At 38.0% G+C, this 21,560-nt stretch overlaps 1 protein-coding gene across 4 annotated transcripts in view; it reads left to right on the top strand.

The window, feature by feature from the left end:
• Nucleotides 1–21,560, top strand: part of ZMYND11 (zinc finger MYND-type containing 11) — a 102,080-nt gene that overhangs the window by 68,593 nt on the left and 11,927 nt on the right. For 2 of the 4 annotated variants that reach the window (XM_042888152.1, XM_042888153.1), the window contains exons 4-12: nt 2,845–2,889; nt 5,610–5,771; nt 14,123–14,200; nt 14,601–14,693; nt 16,142–16,229; nt 17,358–17,413; nt 18,055–18,132; nt 18,651–18,769; nt 20,527–20,734. In XM_042888152.1, coding sequence (XP_042744086.1) covers nt 2,845–2,889; nt 5,610–5,771; nt 14,123–14,200; nt 14,601–14,693; nt 16,142–16,229; nt 17,358–17,413; nt 18,055–18,132; nt 18,651–18,769; nt 20,527–20,734 — 927 coding nt within the window. The remainder of the gene's footprint in view (nt 1–2,844; nt 2,890–5,609; nt 5,772–14,122; nt 14,201–14,600; nt 14,694–16,141; nt 16,230–17,357; nt 17,414–18,054; nt 18,133–18,650; nt 18,770–20,526; nt 20,735–21,560) is intronic. The other 2 variants (XM_042888154.1, XM_042888155.1) reach the window with 2 other exon arrangements.

The raw sequence follows: 21,560 nt of genomic DNA, 5'->3' as shown, positions 1-21,560 counted from the left end.
AAGAGCAGAATCCTGAATTTTAACAGCTTCTCTCTTACCTGAAAAAATCAAGCAATTCATTGGGCCAATCTGAAAATACTCTGGTGTAAAACTGATGGAGGTGGAGAGGAGGGAAAGAAGTGTTCCTTATGGCTATTCCTGAATCTTAAAATACCCATGAAGAAACTGAATCCCGAATACATGCCTCAGGAATGACATCTTTAAATTGAACACAGCCCAATTAGGTGTCAGAGAAATGGGAATCAGAGAAATGATGGGAACTCATTCATTGAGATCTTGTCCAGTTTTCTAAAAGGTTATGAAATAGGAAAGGTTCCACTAAATTTTGGGTTGGTGATTTGAAAATGTCTTGAAATAAATACAGCATATAAAAGCTATTATTTTAAAGTAGTCTTTATTTTGTAAACGACTTTTTTTCTGCTGCTGTGGACCTACTTGCCATTCTAGACAGTGAGATTATTGTGACAGACTAGAAGTGTTGTTATGATGCAGTGTGGGTGAAATAGCACAGTGTATCTGCTAATGCTCTTCCTTTAGACTAAATGTGAAAGCTGTTGTGAGTTCTCTATTCACGAGAAGGCAACTGGAGCTATAGAGGCTCTTTAAAGCACAGACACTGCATAGAGCTGACCATGGATTTGTGCACAGGTGGGTCTGAATGAAAATGCAGTGATCTGAAAGGAGCTGTGTGTGTGTGTGGTGTGAATGGGAGTTCTAGAGAAGCAGCACAGCAGTGCATAGGTAAGCAGCAAAGAAACTCTGGAGAAGCCCTTGAAACAGAACGCCTGGGAAAACAAAAAGTCCAAAGAGTACAATGGAACAAAAGGCCATAAAGGAAAAGGCTGAGAAGCATGAACTCCATGGAAAGTGCTCTCCTTCATTTGCGTCATACTGAATTTAGGACAACAGAACTGTATGTATGTTATTTGTAAATAAACACGATTGCGCCAAAGAAATGACTGACTTAAAATTGTTTTTCTATCTGTGTGACCCTTTTTATTTTTTTTTAGCCTGCTGGTTGGGTCCAAAGGATAGCCATGATTTGGATGGCTTGGGAAATCTAGCTCAACTGTGTGAAATCAGCAAATCCCCATAGAGGGGAGTTTTGTGAATAGAGTTTTGCCTTTTTCCCCCTTCCCTTTTCCTCTCTTCCACCTGATAGTAGAGTGACTTTTTACCGAGTATCTGGGCTACCATTAAGGGACTTGGAGAAAACAGATTAACAGGTAAGAAATGAGTTATGTTAATGGAATGTACATTTTAAAAAGGCAAAATGGTCCTTTTAGACAAACTCTAAGTAAAGCGGTTATAATGTTTTCACGTGCAATGACTGCATATCAATTATAGGAAAATAAAAAGTTACTGTTTGTTTTTATCTCTTTTTTGGTGCAGTAATTATGGTATTGGTAAGGTATGGAAGTGGCCTAATTGTTGTAGTTGTGACCTCTAAATTATTGTTAATGTTACTGTCAGTATGTGCTTCACATCTCCTCCTTAATGGTATGCAAATTGTACAGCAGATTGTCACATTCTCCAACATACAGATTCCCTATTTCAATTACAGCGAAGTAAATCTCCATTACTAATGAGTAAGCATTTCTTTTCCATGTACATTTGCATTATAATGGACATTTTCTTTATGCACTAAAATTACTCTTTCCTTGACAACAACTTTATATTTCATTTTACAGTAAAGGCTACGACATGGTGATTCATTCTTTTCTGTTGGGTTTATCTCTTTTTGAAGTGTCAAGTGTTGTAGGTAGCCTGACATTTTCTGTCCTATGTTATTTTTCTGTTCTTCCAGAATAAATATGTGTATGTTCTTTAAGACAACCTACTTAATACAAATCATGAAAAAGTAAACTTATGTGTCAGTCATAAGTTAAGCCATATTTCAGAATTGTTGCTTTGTTTTGTTCATGTTGCTGAGAAATTTTGACTGCTATCTATGTCAGTGCAAAGTGACCTTTGTGATATAATGTTTGACCGATTTGAATATAAAGAACAAGTGACCACAAGTGACCCATATTGCTGCAAGGTTCCGCTCTGCTTAACAGAGCGTAGCTTTTTGGCTATTAAATAAAATCCCCCAAACAGACATTTGCTGCCCTGCTAATGCGTATATCTACAAATGCAATGGGCAGCTGAGTAAAACAAAGGGGAAAACTGTTGTTCCATCTGAGCTATGTGGCTCTGCTGCCAGCCCCACTCCCTCCTAAGAGCTGTGGGCAGTCCCTGGGTACCACTGGACTTGGGCAGCCAGCTCCAGCCAACGCAGGATTCCCTTGGTGACCCAGGGGCTTCCTCTGCCCTCCCTCAGGGAGCGAGAATATTGGCAGGCTGAGTCCCTGTGCTGGAAATCCTGCCTTCATTCTGGATGGCCCCAGGAACATGTCCCCTTTTGTTATACCATGAGGACTGTGAGTTTTATTGATAAAGTGGGAATTTCATCTTTGATCACATGCAGTTTGATTTCATTGGGGTCTGTGCAGTAAATCACTTTACAGGAGCCAACACAGTTTTCTGTATCATTGATTAATAATCATTAATATTCTTGAACATTTCTAAGTTTCCCTGGTGGTGGGTGTATATATGGGGAAGAAGATGGGTGTTGGGTTCTTGTAATCATATAAGTACCTGGGATGTTGTGAAGAGACAGAATGTGGTTAAAACATTAGGTATCATTCCAGAAATGCAGGAAGAAATGTATGCAGCCAGATGTTAGAAGTAACATTGATTTCCTGGTCACTGTGCATGAATTCTTTCTAGCCTTGTGTATATCCTGATAATCGGACGGATTACAGTATAGATACAAAGTTTGTTTTGTTTTTATTTTGAAAGGCCTACGGTATGCAGCCTTTTTCCCAGACAGCAGCAAAAAACAAGGTGAACAATTTTTGCACTATGTGGTTTTGAATTCTGTCATATTTTCTATTACGTTTCTGTCTTCCATTAGGATAGCTTAGTTTGCTATATTAACCACCAAACCATCATCCATATCACTTCCAATTCTGAGTTTAGTCTGCATTATGTATGTATCTAGTTTGATGATTTTTCTCTCTCCTGGGGGCTGGAAGTGGTTACTCACACGTTACAGTTCAAGACGTTGTTACAATGGTTGCCCTTAAATCAGTCATTTTTGGAGTGGCTGATGACACCTGGTGGTGTATATCGTAAATGCAGACTTAACCGCGTTTGCAGCTGGCGGAGGATGTTGACCTGTCCTACCCCGAGCACTGGCAGGCACTTTGAGCTCTATAAATGAATCTGGTCTCCTGCACGAAAAAGTCTCCTGGGAGCACATTCTCCTCCCATTCAAACACATGCAAACCGAAGCAGTAACATTTCACTGCTGCTGGAGCAAAATTACTGCCTATGACCTTGCTATTGAAGTCAATAGTATAGCTTCTCACAAGGGCTATGTACCTTTTTTATTTTCTTTATTAACTTTATGGATATGTTGCATAAATGAATGTTTTACATATACTTATGCACTAAATATACTGCATTAAACTAAAAATCTCTGTAAAAAACCTAGTGATGCCTATTTAGAACTAATGATATTTTCAAAACTTTCAATTGGGGCTACTCAAGAAAGCTTCTTCTGGTGTTTTATTTAACATGGTTTCTGGCTTGAGCGCGTGGTTTTTCTTGCCAGCAAGTAAGTTTCCCTGTGTTTATTAAATTCCACATCTCTTTGCCAGCATATTTCCTAACAATGGAATATCTGGAATATACCAATAAGTAACGAGTGTGAATAAAAAGGAAAAATCCTGGAATCCTTATTCTGCAGTGAAATTCCTCAGTAGCCAGAATCTCTTGGGCTCTTCTCCATTTGATTTTTCTCTGGATAAAACTTCAGTCAAACCTTTCTTGCTTAATTGGCCCTTTGTCACTTATTTATTTATTTATCTTGCAGTTCTGTAAAGAAGTATTACATTAAATATTGAATATCCTCATTTTTTGTCAATCTGCAGAGAAACCACATGCATCTACAATGCAGTATCTTTAGTTATTTCTAAAATATTGCAAAGAAAGGACTCTCAAAGTGTTCTGCCACTGGATTTTGTTGAAGGGGAAAGATTTGGTGAAATGAGAATACATTTTTTATAGCTAAATTAAGTGGTATTGTTTTGCCATTCTGAGATACGCAGAATTGATACATAAATAAGAAACATAACCAGTAGAAAGTCAAGTTACACTGTTAATGTGAACAACAAAGCAGGATGAAGTTCTGAGTCAGAAATTGGTTAAGGATCTTTTTTTGATGTTTTATTGGTTTGTTTCTCCTAAACTTACTGCTCCAACATTCATGGGTATAAGCTTTAGTGTAGGCAATTGGGGTTGTCCTGAAATGTCTGGTATTTGTGGAGGACTCTGGTCAGATGAGTTATGTACAGGATACAGCTGCTTCAGCCTAAGGGACTGGAGGTGCCACTTTGTAGCACTTCTTACCCCACATTGTGAAGGGGACCTGTGCACCTGAGGGGCTCTGCTTCCCAGGCATGGAAGAGAATTGGACAAAAGCCTGTTCAGGCCAGTGGTGAGAGTTGCAGACTCCACCTTTACAACGTGACATTAAAAAAGCTCCATCCGATTTTTATCAAGATAACTTCTTGAAGAATAGGAGTAATTTTTTCAGATATTTGAACCCACTGAAAAGTGACATTTGGACATTAAAAGGCATTGGGAGTTTAATCTGAGATATGACAGTTATTTTCAAAGTGTAAGGAAAAGAATGGTATTTCAGATAACAAACATTTGATGGTGGCCACTGGCAATTCTGTCTGGTTTTAGTGCTAGAGATTCCTAGAGTAAAATTCTGACTCCAAATTATATGCATGCTATTCTCAATTACTTCATCAAAGCTTATGCACATGTTTCAAAGGTCAGAATTTGGCCACTGGGACTGAATATTCAAGAAAGAGTGTATTAAAGACATCTGTATATCAACAGAATCATATCCTTTGTCTTCTGTAGGGCATTTCAGGAGTAAGTGCTATTGGGCACTGCAAGTGAAACAGTTTCTATTTTTTGAATTGTATTGAGATTGCTTAGCAAACACATTTCTTGCAATTTTAGGTTCATGATTTCATGTATTCTTTGTAACTTAACACTGAAAAGTTGTCAGTTTAAAGGGAGTAAAGACTGGAAGGGGCCACCCTTCAGAATATTACAGTTGAAAATATACTGTAACAATCAAACCAAGGGGACATAGTCTGAGGAAATAGGTATGCTCAATTGAAGTGCACAGCCTTTTGTTTGTAGTCTAATGCAGAGAGGTCGACAACAGTGTTGTACACGAAGGTAGAAAACAAACCCAAAACTTTTCATTGTGGACAGAGCTCATATTTGAAATTATGTTACCGATCAGACACTTGAAAAAGCTAAAACTTGGCATTCACATGCTGTTTGAGTTAGCACATATTAAATTGATGAAGATCTTTAAGCATGTAGGTTTTCCCCTGTTTTTTAAACATTATACACTTCTTAAACTGTTTATAATGTCTAATTGCTGCTGGATTACAAGACATATATCAATTTTGTTCTTAGTTCCTGAAGATTTTGACAGAATATCATACCAAAATATTTTGTATTTTTTGTAGGACTGGGAAACAGAAAATCATGACTGGTATTGTTTTGAATGCCATTTGCCTGGAGAGGTGTTGATATGTGACCTGTGTTTTCGTGTGTATCATTCCAAGTGTTTGTCTGATGAGTTCAGGCTTAGAGACAGCAGTAGTCACTGGCAGTGCCCAGTTTGCAGGGTGAGTACCTACGAGCTTTCATGTGCTGATTAGAGGGTTGCTATTCATGAATAGTTTCATTAAGGTGTCCGGATGGTCTGGCCAGGTTAATGGATAAAGAACTGAATATTTTAACAATGGTACATACCTAGAGCATCTGTACAGAGATACTAAATTATGGTGCATGTAGCAGATGGTTATTTTTGAAGACTCCAGCAAGTTTTACTTATACATTTGACAGCACACAGTATACTTTGTGGGAATGTGTGTACGTATGTATGCAATGTATGAATGCAGTATATTGTGGAAATCTTCAACATGAGTAAGTAGATTGCTGTATACGATGCTGCTGCTTTTACTTAACCTCATTTTAATGAATCATAATGTAATATTTTTTTTTTATTTTGACCGCATTCCTAATATTTTATTAGAATCATATTTTGCATTATGAAGCTACAATCATGTTGCTGACAACTGTGGTATCTAAAACCAAGCGGTGAAATTCTGCCTTTCATTCACTCCTGTGCATTTATTGGCATGAAAAAGTCAATATGGATTTCACCCATCACATCTGTATCTAGACTGCTTTTTCTTCACAGTTGTTTCTCTAATGAATATAGTAGGGTGACAGCAGTTATTTCTTAGGTATGTTAGAAGAACAAGCAGGTATGTGTCTACGTGTTGTTAGAAGACTAGACATATGGAAGTGCTTGCTGGTACCCAGCCTTGCATCAGCCAGATGTTTTTCCTAACTGTTGTCATCTCTGCACAGCCTCCCACGGTGCACCACATTTCTAGGCTTCCTTCAATAGGGAAGAAAGCGTATAAGTAAGACAAAATTGTTGATATAAAAGGTATAAAAATCTGCCAGTTGCCTTCTACCTTGGGTTACTGGAGGAAGAGGAAGCTCCTTGCCAAAGGCTGAGGTCTAGTTGTAGGGCAGAGGACTGACCTTCAGATGATCTCTGCTGTAACCAGTATTAGGGGTTGGTGCTTCTTAAGCGCAGAGAAGTGTTGTGTCTTGTTTTCTTTTTAACATATGGATTGTTTTGTTTCAAAACAGTACTTTCTGACTGCTGTTACCTTAGAACCAGTTGTAAAAACCTGACACCTGCCTCAGAGTGGGAGCTCTCAGGGTTTAGGGAAATAAGAAAAAAATTAAAAATAAGAAGTGTAAGGGAAGCGTAAGGGAATTAAAAACTATACTAGTGGCTGAGAGCAAGCAGTTAAGAATAAAGACATGTACTGTATCCTCCTGTATCAAAGTAGCAGCATTTAATTTAACTATTCAGTATTCTCTCTGTTAAAAACAAAGAATGGGAGTATATATGTGAACTGCTTTTAGATTTTTAAGTAATCACCTTAATAATTGTTGTTTCCCATAATAAATATTGATAGTTCTTACAAATAATTAAGATCAGATAAACCTGATCCAGTCTCCACTCTAGTTTGCAAACAGTTTTAGATGACGCTTGGTGAAAGAGGGAATGTAAATAGTTCAAGCGAGTTTGTGTGTTAGGAGGCTTATGGCATCTGTCTTACAAGATGGATGTCTGCAGAATGGAAGAGCTGAACCGCTGCATGCGGAGTGCACCCATTTGCGGGGTGGTCTGCTCTAAGTTCAGCTGGATTTTCATCTTAGAGCTCTGAGATACTTTATGGCACTGATGTTAAACAAATATTTACCTTTAAGAAAATGCTATGAATCTTGGACCATATGTAGTGTGTCCTTTTGCCTATTGATTCCCTTTTTGTTATACAGGGAGAGGTTTGGGGGTCTGTTACATCCTTCCTGCCCCAGAGACCTTTGGCTTGCTCAGTGCCTTGAGTGATAACCAACGTACTTATAAGAATGCTGCCATTTTAAATGCCATGCCATCCATTTTTCCCTTGCTCTGGCACCTCTTACGATAATTACTCCAATTCGTTTGAAGCCCTAAGTTTGCAAACTGGAGCTAACGAGGTTTGCACAGTCCCTGGGAGCAAGGCAGAGATGAGAATTAGCATGCTTGTGTCGGGTTTCAGTATTCTTCCACTGCTTTCCCCCACCTTCCTAGGAACAGGCTGCTCTAATTTTATTTTAAAAGAGCAAGAGAGGCCTATATTCAAAATACTATGGTAGTTTAGAGAACCCTGGCTGATATCCAGAGGACATAACAGAGCTTAACTATCTTGCGTAAGGACAATGGGATTTATTTTGCATTATCTGCAGTAAATATGGATGTTCAAGGAAAGTAATAGGGACAAAGAGATGTGTATATTTTTGTACTTTTTTTTTCTTGTGACTGGACATAGAACATTTTACTGAGGGATCTCCGAGCTCTTTACAGAGGTGAAGTGGAAATATGTTTGAAACCTAATATATTGGGAGAAATAATCTAAGAACACTTCATCCTTATGTAAAGATTGCTTCTGTAATGCTGCCAAGGTCAGCAAGCCTTTGGATTATTTGTTTCACAATTGCTGGCTGTACTAGTCCAATCAACCTGCGCAGCTTTATCTTGCACACTTGACTACTCAGAAGCATTTTATAAAGGACGTTGCCAAGGATTTGTTCATAACTTGAAAATATTTTTTCTCCTGTAATGTTTAGAACGGTCCCTCACAAGCTGTGCTCTGAACTCTCTTTCCCTGCTGGCAATTTTTTCCCACTGCATCCATAAGCAAGAATGTCTCATTCTTGGCTTTTTTTTTTTTTTTTTTTTTTTAATTTCACAGAACTAATGTGAATATTTTATACCTTACATAATTCTCAGCAGGAGACAAGAGTCAAGCAGAGTTCAGCTCAAACTATACTGCAGTGATTGAAGATGCTCCCTGACTGTTGACTAATCTCTGTCTTAAGTGAAATAAATTTGTATTATCATAAAAATTCCTGGTAGATAGGTCACTAGGGAAAGATGGTATCAAGTGGTCTTAGGGATTGCATGAGCCTTTTCCCACTACTGGAATGGTCTGTGCAATACAGGGTTAGTCTGCTGGGTATCTGGAGGAAGCAGGAGACTTGTATGCTTATTGCCACTCTTTGGTTGGATAAAGAGAGGAAATTAATCTCATCCAGTTGTTAATTTAGTACCTCAAAACTGCATAAAGTACTGCAAAAATGCAGTGTTTTATTGTAGTTGTTGTTTGTGAAAATAGATGTATAAAAGAAGTCTGAATAGGAGAAAATTGATCCCAGATTGAATAGCTACCTGTGATTAATGCTCAAAAAACTTTTTTTTTTTTAGTATTTTTTTTAAGAAAGGCAAAATTATGCATGGTGATGTATTTTGTCCCAGAGGAATACATTTTTTATTTATGAAACAAAAAGGAAGAATTAGTTTTGGTTTCACTTTTCTCCCTGGGCTATTTTGTTATTGTTGTTGTTGCTGTTGTTGGGTTTTTTTGCAAACGTCTGATCAGGCATTGATCTTTCATGCATGTGCTGTACAAGGAATTATCACCAATTTACCCATGGTAGTAGGTTATTCAGTATTTCTGTGTTTTGTGCATATGCAAGCAAAATAAAGTGTAGAGCTTAAGATATGAAATACTGTGCTGATACGTGTTCCATAAATAGGTTGTTTCAGAGTGCTGGTACTCTAGTGGACATTTCATAGGGTACATAAAAATTCTCCATCATGCAGTTCACAGTTAGCAATAGGTGTAACATGACAAGTGAGAATCACAAATGATAGAAAATTAGAAATACAGGCACATGAAGATTACTGAGGAGAAGTAGAACTAGAACTTTCTGTAAAGAAAACTATCACAGCCAGAACCTGTACAATAACTACATGATGGAACGTATTCCATAAGTGGGGTCTGGCATATTTATACAAATTATACCTATGCATTAGCACCAAATTCCTCTGTAAATTTAAACCCTAAAAAAATCAAAGGGCCAGCAGGTAAATCAGAGAGCTCATAAACAACATTGGTGAATAAATGATAAGCTTTTACACTTAGTTCTCTGTGGATGCACCCCTGGAAATCTTAACTGCTTCTGGAAATGGAACTGGTGACTTAGAAAGATGTGTCTGTCACTGAGCAGCCTTCACTTAATCCATCACTGAGCAGCTTCCTGCTCTGATGTGGAGCTCTTCAGTGTGTGCATACACCTGACAGTTGAGAGAAGAATGGGAAAAAAAGGTTAATCAGGGACTATAAGGAAACCTCTGTACCTCAGAGTGTGAAGCATAGATAGTTTCACCATAAACAGTGCTCCTTCAGGCTGGAGTGTTTCTTGGGTGTCTCTTCAGCTGGTGCTGACCTCAGGGAGTTCATAAAGCCTTGCAGTGATTTCCTGCACTGTGCATGTCAGGGTTGCTAAGTCACTTGCAGCTTCACAGTGCAATGTATTGCCACCCTCTTTCCCAGCGAAGCACTTCTATTAATCTGGGATAATGAATGCAAATAGTAGCGTAAATCCAGTCTTCACGTACCAACTTCTAAAAGATAGATGTGCCACAGAGGGTAATGCATATTTAAGGTATTTCCTGCACTTACTAGCAGTTAGGTTGCAGCTTTGGCCTTCTGCCTACCAGATGTTATGAATCTTCTACATGAGGATTGCTATTGCTATTGTCAAGTGCTACACTCCTGCACCCACAATGTAAACATCAATGCCTGGCACTTGACTATGATTCAAAGAGGAAAGGCTGCTGATTTCACTATAAATTGGTGTGACTTGGAAATAATCCCTGCTGGGGGATAACCCTGGTGGGCAGCTGAGCATCATGCAGCCACTTGCAAGCTTCACTCCTTTGCTCCTCGGTGGGAACAGGCAATGAGGAAAGGAGGAGTGAAAGCAAGAAAACCTTGTAAGGTGAGAAGTGGAAGAAGAGAAGAAACAAAGCAAAACAGAAAAAGTGATGCTAAAGCAATTGCTCAACATCTCCCACGGGTAGCCAGAACCTGAGCTAAAGATGGATAACCTCCATAAAGCACCCATTTTCCCTTTTTATTACTTAGCACCATAGAATTAGAGAATTGTACAATCATTAAGCTTGGAAGAGAGCACTAAGATCATGCAGTCCAACCATAGATCTGGCTAGTCAATCCATGATGCTACATGGGCTAGGATATCTCTGTCATCAGTTTGGGCTATCTACCTGGTTGTATCCCTTCCCAACTTCTTGCACGCTATCCATTCACTTGGGTATACAGAGAAACAGAGAAGTCCTTGATGTTCACTGTCGACCCATAGCTAAAACATCCCTGTGTTATCAGCATGGTTTTGGTGACACATCTAAAACCCAGCTCCGTAAGAGCTGCTGTGAAGAAAATTAATTGCATTCCAACCAGAACCAGTACAATACGTACATTAAATGATCCTGAAATGATCTGTTTGGGTTGGATTGAATCTTAAGAGTCTCTTAAAAAAGGTTTTCAATAGTGTGTCTTAGTCGATCTGACTGTGAGAAAAGATATGTAGTAGACATTGCCACTTCTTCAATTTCACAAGTCACCAGTATTATTTTCCTTTCCTAAAAGTAGAAAATTGAAAGACAAAATTTTCATCTGTACTTGCTTTTATATCACTCTGTCTATAAAGGGACGTGAAAGTGGGTAAATTTACTTATCTCAGAACAATATAATTTGATTTTATGTTAAAGATATCCCTCATCTAATATTAACTATTCTTTAAGTGTGTCTAGTTTGACTAATCCCAGAACAAGACAAGTCTTGAAAACACATACTACTTTTATGAAAAAAAATCCATGTTTTTGATCATAGCTTCCAAATCACGTGTTAGGTATGTCCTAACAAGTAAACCTGTTCAAAAGTGAATGAAGTGGTTTTATTATACCTTTCTACCAAGGGTGAGTAACCTTGCCATGAAAAGACTTAATGCTGGCACATGGGCTTCTATTCCCTAATTCGTTACATTTCAATATTTAGAAAAGCAACTGAAGATCTGTTTGTTTTTTTTTTTTTCTTATATCAATGTAGAGAATGGAGGAAAAAGTAGAGAAATTCAAGTTTGCCTGAATTGGCAAGTTAATTATATCATTTTCATTGGTGCTTAAGATTATATTAATTGCTGACATCAATAATGACACAAAGCCACCTATCTATCTTTATGATCTGAGAGATAAGTCTGTAAACCGTCTATCTTAACACAGTCTCTTACAAGCTGTGCTGCCCATCAGGGCATGATAAAAGGTTCACATGAATTTTGAAATATTTTAAGGGATGATATATTCAGAACCGTGTCAGAAAGAGAGGACTAATCTCTGCAAGTTAATTTTATTGCATCTTGAGAAGCCTGTTAAAATGGTACGTCATTGGCAAGCATACAGAACTCTTGCCTAAAACGACAAAATGACAGCTGCATTTCATAATGCAGAAAATTTAATGCATTGCAGCTGAGTAGGAATATTGTTTTATGCAAAACTGAATAGATAATTGAATTTGAGTAGAACGCGTGTTCTTGTGGCGGATTACTTTGTCTGCCTTGTTTACTTTAAAGAGATACTCAGGTAATTCAGACGTAGGGCTCAAAGAAAATTCTGTCTCATTCCAGAGCCTGGGCAGACAGTCTAGGAAGCATGAACACTGTGAAAATAATGCTAAAATGTGATAGGAGAGTTAGAAAGATCTGCTGGCCCTTTCCACAGTACTGCACTTTGCCTAACACTGGCATTGTCCTTTCAGGAAAAAGCTATAGTGCTGCTTTGCATACAGTAGTGTTGCATGTGGGTTCATGTCTGTGGGGCAGAGGCTATTGAAGGTACACTCTGTAGCTTGCAGTGGTGAGGTAGAAATATTCCAGCACAGACTAATGATTTTATGTGTACTGCTAAGTAATTGAATAGACACCTTTATAGGTGCTATGTACAGATTTTATTTAATTTGAGAAGGAGGTAGTAAGTGCAGTCCTGAGATGCATAGGTTACACTCTTGCTGTAGCACCAGGGCAAGTCTGTGATTTCAGTGTCTTCAGTGTCTTTCAGAAGGAATGAAAGCAGAGCACACTCAACCAGAAATCAAATTTCTGTCCTTTTGTCTTTTTTTCTTCTTTTTTTTTTTCTTTTTGTATTACCATGTAATCTGTGCTCTGCTAAGTAAACATGTAAAACTAGTTGCTCTGTGCTCAATACATATCTTCCCTCTCTATGTCCAGGGTCTGTTATGACTAATTTAAAAAAAGAAAACAAACCTACTGATTAATAGTTTGTAAGCCTCTTAACCTCTCTTAGTTACCATTAGGTACCCATGTGGTACTACGTGGCAAACTGGATTCTGTTACTTCATGTGCATCATACGTAATATTGTTTGCTAAGCAGCAGTCATACATAGTTGTGTGGATCTTGCTGAAGACAATCAAAGTTTGAAGAGGCAGGTGTAGCTCAAAGTATTTGGTCCCCATACTTTGCATACAGCTAATGATTGAAGGCATAGAATGGAGAACTCAGCTTGGCACTCATTGCATTCAGAGTTTTGAGGTGAAGTAAACATTTTTGCTAAAAATGTAAGCAGCTGAAAACCTCTGCCAGAAATAAGCCTGGAACCCATACTGCTATTTCACTGCACTTTTGTTTTGAGGAGCTCCTATAGGCAAGAACAAAGAAGAGATAGCAGCTGTTGTAAGGCCATGTAGTACTGTGCACAGCCAGCAGCCTGGGCTTGGAAAGGCTATTTTGTAAGAGAGCTAGGCACCTGAGAGCCACCCTCTATGTAGCAGCATGTTCTCTGCATGAAAAGCTCCCTCTAGCTTGAGTTGGCTTTGAAGGGTAGGGATAAGACTGCACTAGTCTGAGATGGGGATTAAAACTTCTGGATCCTGAACTGTTAAAAAGAAGCAAACTGTGCTCCGAAATCTAGATTAGGTTTTATGAAGGAAGAACCACAAAAACTAACTGCTGTATTTCTTGAGCAGCAGGGAATACTCTGACTTCTTAGTGGCTGGAGCAGTCCTGTGTTTGAGTGTATCCCACACGGTGTCTGTTTGCCTAGTAAGCACATTATAGATAGTATAGGATATTCTTTTAGAAGTAATTTATTTTACTGATAATTTAATGCTTTGCTAATTAAGGAAAAGATGATTTATAAACTATAATGCCCTTCTTCATTACTTTATTCTAATAAGACACATTTTTATGTGAAAAGTTCTGGCAAAATAGTATGAATATAGGTAGAAATAAAACTGGTAATTTTTGTATAGCTGAAGTCCTCAGCCCAGTCGTAATTCTAAGCAGCATGTATGGTTGTTATGACCTGTTAGTATTACCACTTCCTCAGAAAAGATTTCCCCCTAAAAATTCTTCTGATATAGCTTGATCTGAAATTACATTTTCAAAAAATGTTGTGACACTGAGAAAATGTTTGCTGGATGAACTTTGAAGTCAAATTTAAAATGATATAATTGTGTTTTTCTTTGACAGAGCATCAAGAAGAAAAACACAAGTAAGCAAGAGATGAGCACATACCTGCGGTTCATAGTCTCTCGTATGAAGGAGCGGGTGAGTCTGAAACAGGGACAGTTGGCACAGTGTTGTGTGCTGTAGGGGATGCAGTGCAGCTGGCCGTGTGTGACTGCGCTGGAAGAAGTCCTACAAGAGAGTGTTGTTTATTTCCCTTGTCATAAGCAGTGCGTGTGTTTCAACATGCACTTATCATGTCTCTTGGCTAAGATTAATATAATTGTGGCAGGAACAGTTTATACAACGGGCCCGTAGCTCTTTTGAAACTGATATTTTTCAGGTTTGAGACGCACGTAATGTGTAAGACTGCTGATCTGCAGCTGGGCCTTGTCTATTCTCCACCTTAAATATTCCGATCTATTGCAATTATTTAGTCTTTTGTTCGTGCTTTATGCAGATTCTCAATGCAATAACTTGTATTGTCTCGTGGTCCTTTCAGGCTATAGATCTAAACAAGAAAGGGAAGGACAACAAACATCCAATGTATAGGAGGCTGGTGCACTCAGCTGTTGATGTTCCTACTATACAGGAGGTAGAGTGATTTCCTTTCTAACTTCCACACTGTTTAGGCGCCTTTTAACACTGAGGATAAACCTTAAGAACTAAAGCACAATCCTGTTTAATTCTCCTTATGATGAGTACTGCAGCTTCATATTAAGCATTGAATGTAGGAGCTTAAAATGTCATACTTTTCTTTATGAACAGGTAAACAAGTGAAAATGTCTTGAGTGGTGCCTGGTTTTCAGACATAGAGTATTGTCAATTCCTTTCATATTAGGATTTTACTAGGAGCTGCAGGTAGCTGAAATCTTTTTTGAAAAGCGTGCTTTATCTAAGTCATTGAATATGGTCTTTAGTGCCTGCGTTTGCATATCTGGCCCAATGTTTTTGACTGTATTGCATTTTTAACTATTGAGGCATTGGGTAGATGTCAACTTTAGAAACATCTGTATGATTCATTAAGAACCAATCATTTTGTTGATCGCAAAAAACCAGGACTCACTTAACATCTGTTTTGCATTAATTGTTCCAAGAATAAATTTCTAGTGTGTTCTCTTTTTATTTTTTCTTCTGAGCAAAAGGTCTGATTGTGACTCATGTAGATCAACACATGACCAAACTGGATAGCGTATCATTTTATTTACTGTTGTAACTTGTTTGCTGTGACATGCTAACATATATTATCCTTTACAAACATAGATGTAAATAAATATTGCTTTATTACTGTTATTGAAAAACATGGATAAACAATAGCTACGCTGATAATTTTGGAGACGTACATTACGGGCTGGATTGAAGTGGCTGAAACTAAAAATCGGTTAGATTTCCCTTTCGTTGTGTCACCTTGACCCACTTCCACAGAGGGTTTTTTTGGCCTTGATAACATCCCAGAATTTGAAGACATTTTTTTTTGGTGATTATAATTCTCATAGATGTTCTTCAAAGAGCATAAGAGAAAAGACTGCATTCCTTACTAGAAAACAGATCTTACTAGGTAAATTAGCTGCATGGCTCGCTGTAGGCTTTTGCTATGAGTTTGGAAAGCTAAGGAGATCAGCCTGCATCAGAAAGCACTCATTGTCAAGTGAAAATCCTAGAAGTATAAAAGCAGTCAACATTGATTTGAAACTGGCATGTATTTTAAGGTGCAAAATCTTCACTTCAGGGAATATACATTTATTTGAACCAGCATTCTGGATCAGATCTTACTGCTCCAAATTTACCCTGTCATAACCAAGAGGGTTGTTATTTTGAACTTAATCAGACATAAAAGCACTTATTTTACTGCTGAGCATTGCATGAAGGAAGCAATGCAGCCAGTGTTCAGGTGCCAACAAACCATGTCAAACAGCTGTAAGTATTACTTCTGTATGCTGGAAGGGCAGTGTCTGGTAATGCAGATTTCCATGAAGGCTTTTTTGCGTAAAACAGGTACAGCACTTTGGCAGTTTTTTCACAATCCTGTTTTCTTTTATATAGAAAGTAAATGAAGGAAAGTACAGGAGTTATGAGGAGTTCAAAGCAGATGCGCAGCTGCTTCTACACAACACAGTGATTTTCTATGGAGGTAAAGTGCTACATTTATTACTCGCATTATTTGATTTATCTTTGTCAGTAGGAAGCTCACAAGTTCAAGATTAGTTTTGGTATTTGATTATCTTAAATTTAGATGGAGTTATTTGAAAGCCCTTACAAATGAAAGTAAGCTATGAGAGGACTTGGTTGACTAGAGGGTCTGCTCTTGCCCACCTGCTACATGCCTGTTTTCATCCTCTCTGCTAAGTGAGTCAGTGGGAATTTGCAACTTTGCCATCCTGTTTCTTCTGCAACCAAAGACACAAGTTAATTTATACTACAGGTTTCTTCCGGAATACGTGTTGCTCTAAAGTAGAAAGAGGTTTCTGATGTGCTGTGTCAGCAAAAAACATTGGCAGTATCTGCCTTATTCCAACAGCAGATACATCTGCATCCCCCTAAAAATACTGGTGCTATGAGAAAAGGACTGGTGCCATCAGAAAAGCTGCCAGCCACTGAGGGAATTAATAAGGTCTGACAATACAGCTAGTATGTAGAAGCACCACCGCCACTTCTAGAAGTCAGAGCCAGGTCCAGGAACAAGGTTCTCTAGAGATGTCTTTTCAGGAAGGATGTGGTTTGTGGTTCTCCCACGCAGACAGCTCAGGGGAACTGGGTCCAGGCCGTGTGCAGTGTCAGGCAACCCACACTGTTGCTAGTAGGGAGAGCGCTAAGAGAGGGAGTGTGCCAGTAGAGACATACACAAGTGTCAAGGAAAACCCATAGTGATAAACAGTTTCTGAAGCATTCTCTGAGCAGAAATACTTATGTATTTCTTAAGTACCTGTGTTCACTCCAATGGTGACTGCAGAGAAGCATGTTTTAGGGCAATTGGTAAGACATTAGCAGAGAAAGGAACTGGATCCGTATTTAGAGATTTATATTTGTATTGTTTGGTTTAAAGCTCCCAACAGTGTTTTTGCATTATAAACACAAAAGAGCAAGCAAATATAGAACTGATCATTAGAAAATTTTAAATGGAAGGGTTATCCGAGTGGCTGAATTATGTTTTGCATTCTAAAGCAAGACAATTACAGCATGAAAGTCATAGCAGCTGCAAATCTTCGTGAGCACGGTGATCATACTGTGATTGTTCATAACATTTATTTTTAATTTATAGCGGACAGTGAACAAGCTGACATAGCGAGGATGCTTTACAAAGACACATGTCATGAAGTAAGTAGCACCAAGTAAGCAAGATATAGACATGCTGTTTGGTTTTTGCTTTAGAAGCTAAGGGAATGATTCTTCCTGTTCTGAAAACAAGGACTTGAAATTCTAGCTACTGATTCAGAATTGCTTTTCCATTTTTTGCAACTACACTGTCATTTGGATTAAATGATATTTAAGTTTTGGTTTTGAAATAATATAGTAATACATGATTGGACTAGAAATAATTGTACTTGCTTGTATAATTTCAGTCTGAAGTGGGATTCCTACCAAATTCTGTAATTGTCATTGAAACATTTATTAATATTCAAAGGAGACCAAAAAGTAAAGATGAGGTGGCTGTCACATTTGCTCAGTAGAATTTTTTCTTTCAAAAAAATGCTTTAAATTTTGATGAATTTAATAACTATGCATTTTAGCTTTAATAATCATTAAGTGTTCAATTAAGCCCTTCCCCCATGTTTTTTGAAAGTATGTTTCTGCATCTGTCTTTCATCTGCTCTTAAGACATCTCATTTTCACACCTCGTTGCACAGAAGTAATGCCACCCAATTAGCAAGCAGGACTGAAAAATTCTGCCACTTACACTACTGAGCTCATACAAATAGGATTTTTGGAGCTTATTTATATCTGTTTTTGTTTTTCAGCTGGATGAACTGCAGCTTTGCAAGAACTGTTTTTATTTGTCAAATGCACGACCTGACAATTGGTTCTGCTATCCTTGTGTATGTTGCTGACACGTATTTTTATTTGTTTGTTTTTCTGCATAAATTCCTGCAGTTTGATCTCATTAACGCATTGAATATTCAATTTCTGTAAACGTGTTTCAGATGTATGATTAAGACTCTCTTAAATCTAGATATTTAACGCAAACAAAATGTTGGTTGAAGTGCAGGGCCGTATCAATACGTGTAATAAACTTGATTATCAGACAGCTACATCACTTTCACAAGAAAATAAGGAGCTTACAGAAGTAAAACTTTAGGAAAGGAAAGGACAAAGACAAGTTTAATTTGGGGGATGCTTAAAATACATGTTTTCAATAGTATTTTTTTTATGATAATCCAAGCAATAAATCTTACAGAGAAATGTGCATTGTAAGAAGATAAAAATGAAAATAAGCATTAGATATAAAACAACAACCATATTCTTAAGAAACTAGTATAGCATTACAGTAAAATATTTGTGGTACAAATTAATATAATGCTTCATATCCAATAATAAATACAACATTTTTTTCCAGATACCTAATCATGAGTTGGTTTGGGCCAAAATGAAAGGCTTTGGGTTTTGGCCAGCCAAAGTCATGCAGAAGGAGGACAATCAAGTTGATGTTCGCTTTTTTGGTCATCACCACCAAAGGTAATTTATTTATTCCACGTGTTGCTTTCTAAAAACAGTATTTAGAATGAGTTTATCTCATGTATCACACTGGGAGTAGTGGCTCAGCTAGTTGCAAGCCAGTTGTTTCATAAAGTTTAAAGCTCAGTCTAACACATCTGAAGTTGCCAAATGGCTCAGAGGTTCCACGGTTGGGATAGAGTTGTTACTTAATGCCATTTTAATTAAAGAAAGCCAATGAATTTCTGTGCAGAGAACTGTTTTTTCGAAGCAATAACAATCTGCTAATCCAGTCCAAGGTAAAAATTGGACAGAAATGCTCTCATACTACCAGCAGTACTGACTTTCTGCAGTGTCCTCTTCTGAGCAGTCACACTATGTGTTTTTTTGTTTTGTTTTAGCAATATAATATACATCACAAATATTTCTGTTTTACTGCTGGAACACTGATGAAATTTCTGCTGTGAGGCGGTTGGCAGTTTCAGAGAATAACTCTTTACATTGGAAACTTCACAATTTTTACTTCCAAATCCACTTGTGTGTTCGGCATTTGGGAAGGGTATAGCAGGATCGCTACAGCGGATGTACTGATTTTTTTTGTTGTTTAATTTATGTGCCTATATGTGAGCAGAGGAATATAAATGTTTGCAAATTAACATGGTTTTGGGGAAAGTGTATGTTTTCAAGCATCCCAAAAGGTCTAGAGATTCAGTAATAGTGTTCTATGAAACTGTTCATTTAAATTGCTTTTTGATCTAACTTTAACATGCTTTAATTTGTGCATGAACTACCAAGATTTCCTAATGGGTGCTAAGTGGATACAGCATCTTTATTTGTGTCACAATAAAAGAACAATTGTCTTTGAATCTGTTGCAGCTTACCTTATTAGTAGTTCTGGCATTAAGTTCACAAAGCTTCAAACTATTGAAGAAAGTAGGATGACCTGTGGGATCAGGTATTCGTAACTTCTCTGAAGTGTGTGCTGGCAGAAAAGGCAAAATAGATTCTGCTAGAGTGCCATTTCTTGAAAAATGGAAGACCAAATTCCCAGTAGGTGTAAATTAGAATTGTTTCTCTAACTTCACTAAATGATATTTATGTTACAATAATTGAAAATGTGACCATGGACAATTAATTTATTACATTGTTTACTCTTTTATGTAGATGTGCAGGGCAGTAACTCTTTTTCTTTAATATCCAGTGCTGCATAGTGTAACCTTTCAAAATGTCAAAAGCTGCCCATCTTTCTCTATGAGGACTATCTCTGAAAATACCAAAGTACTTTTGGAACCATATCACTGGTATAAATTCAGTCCAGAAGAGCATGACAGGCTCTGTATGAGTTCAGTCCTGATAGACAGGAGTCCAAGCCACAGAGTATCTATATTCAAAGTGATAATTTGGTACATGCCTTGCTGATTTTAGGAGAGGTCAAGGGCTAAACTGGATTAGCAAATGAATCTTCAGTAAAGATGTTTCTGTGTCTGACAGAGCATTTAGCAAGAGAACAGGCAGCTGATGGGTCTCCTTTTGGAGCTAGGAAATTTTGTGGCTCATCAAAAGCAAGAGAGACTTTCAACACGCACAGCTAATAAGTGCTGATAACATCAGTGTCTAATTTGTCACATTTTTCAAATGTGTCAAGGGTGGGAAGATCCTGTGTAAATAGGAATTGTCAGCTCTTGGCCACTCTGAGAAACTGCTTTAGAAGTCCGTTTTTTAAGTCAAGATCTCTTGTCCTTATTTTGTGTTTCTCAACCCATCTGTTTATTCAACAGGGCCTGGATCCCCTCTGAAAACATCCAGGATATCACAGTTAACATCCATCGGCTGCACGTGAAACGCAGCATGGGTTGGAAGAAGGCCTGTGATGAGCTGGAACTGCACCAGCGATTTCTTCGTGAGGGGAGATTCTGGAAATCAAAGAATGAGGATAAAGGGGAAGAGGAGGCAGAGTCAAGTATCTCCTCCACCAGCAATGAGCAAGTGAGTGTCACCACGATGTTGGCATCCAGAGGAATTTATTATAGGATAGGGTGAAAACATGACATACCTTGAATTAATGTACTTTTAAATTAGCCTTGTGCTCTGTCTGCAGTTTTATGGTGACTGTAAGAGGATTCAAAGACTTATTTTCCGCATGTTGTGTAGCTTAGTGTTAGCAAGAATATACATTTTTTCTCTTCCCCCTTTTTTTTTGGATGACCTCTGAGAAATTTCAAGATGTTTGTCATCTACAGCACCTTGATGAGAACAGACCAAGATTTCTAAAGTTAAGCAGGCATATTCAAGTTAAATGTCATGGATATCAGATGGATGGCAGCACTGCCTTCCTGAACTCTCATCAAGGGACAGCCCTGAGCTGTTCTGCCTTTTCACAGCTGGAGCATGTTTACTTGGGACTTGGGACTGTATTCTGTGCTACCAGTCCCTGAGCAACACCGACCGTGACTGTTAGAAGGTCCAAGTAAAGTGAGGTGCAAACACTGCACTTCAGGAGCATGTGACGAGCAATTAATTAAAGTAATTCCAAAATAATTCTGCAAAATAAGAAAAATTACACTGCCTTAACAAATCTGAAATGCACAGAGGGAAAAGATAGAAAACTATGCACTGGAAATTCCCTTATCAAAGCCGGGCCTTGCTAGTCATTTCGTGTCCAAGAGAGTGTTTATATTTGCAGTCACTGACTTGGCAGGAAGTTTTTCATAGCTTGCAGGATGCTTCACTGTATTTTTGGCAACTTCTTCACTGGCATGATCTTCTTTCCTCATTTGAAACCACCAACATCTTCCTAAATTTCAAAAGATCA

Source organism: Lagopus leucura, unplaced genomic scaffold, assembly GCF_019238085.1.
Source record: "Lagopus leucura isolate 7727_CA_CO unplaced genomic scaffold, USGS_WTPT01 Super-Scaffold_100157, whole genome shotgun sequence".
Lineage (NCBI taxonomy): Eukaryota > Metazoa > Chordata > Aves > Galliformes > Phasianidae > Lagopus > Lagopus leucura.
Note: the sequence above shows the minus strand (reverse complement) of the source record. Positions and strands in the feature narration are given on the sequence as shown.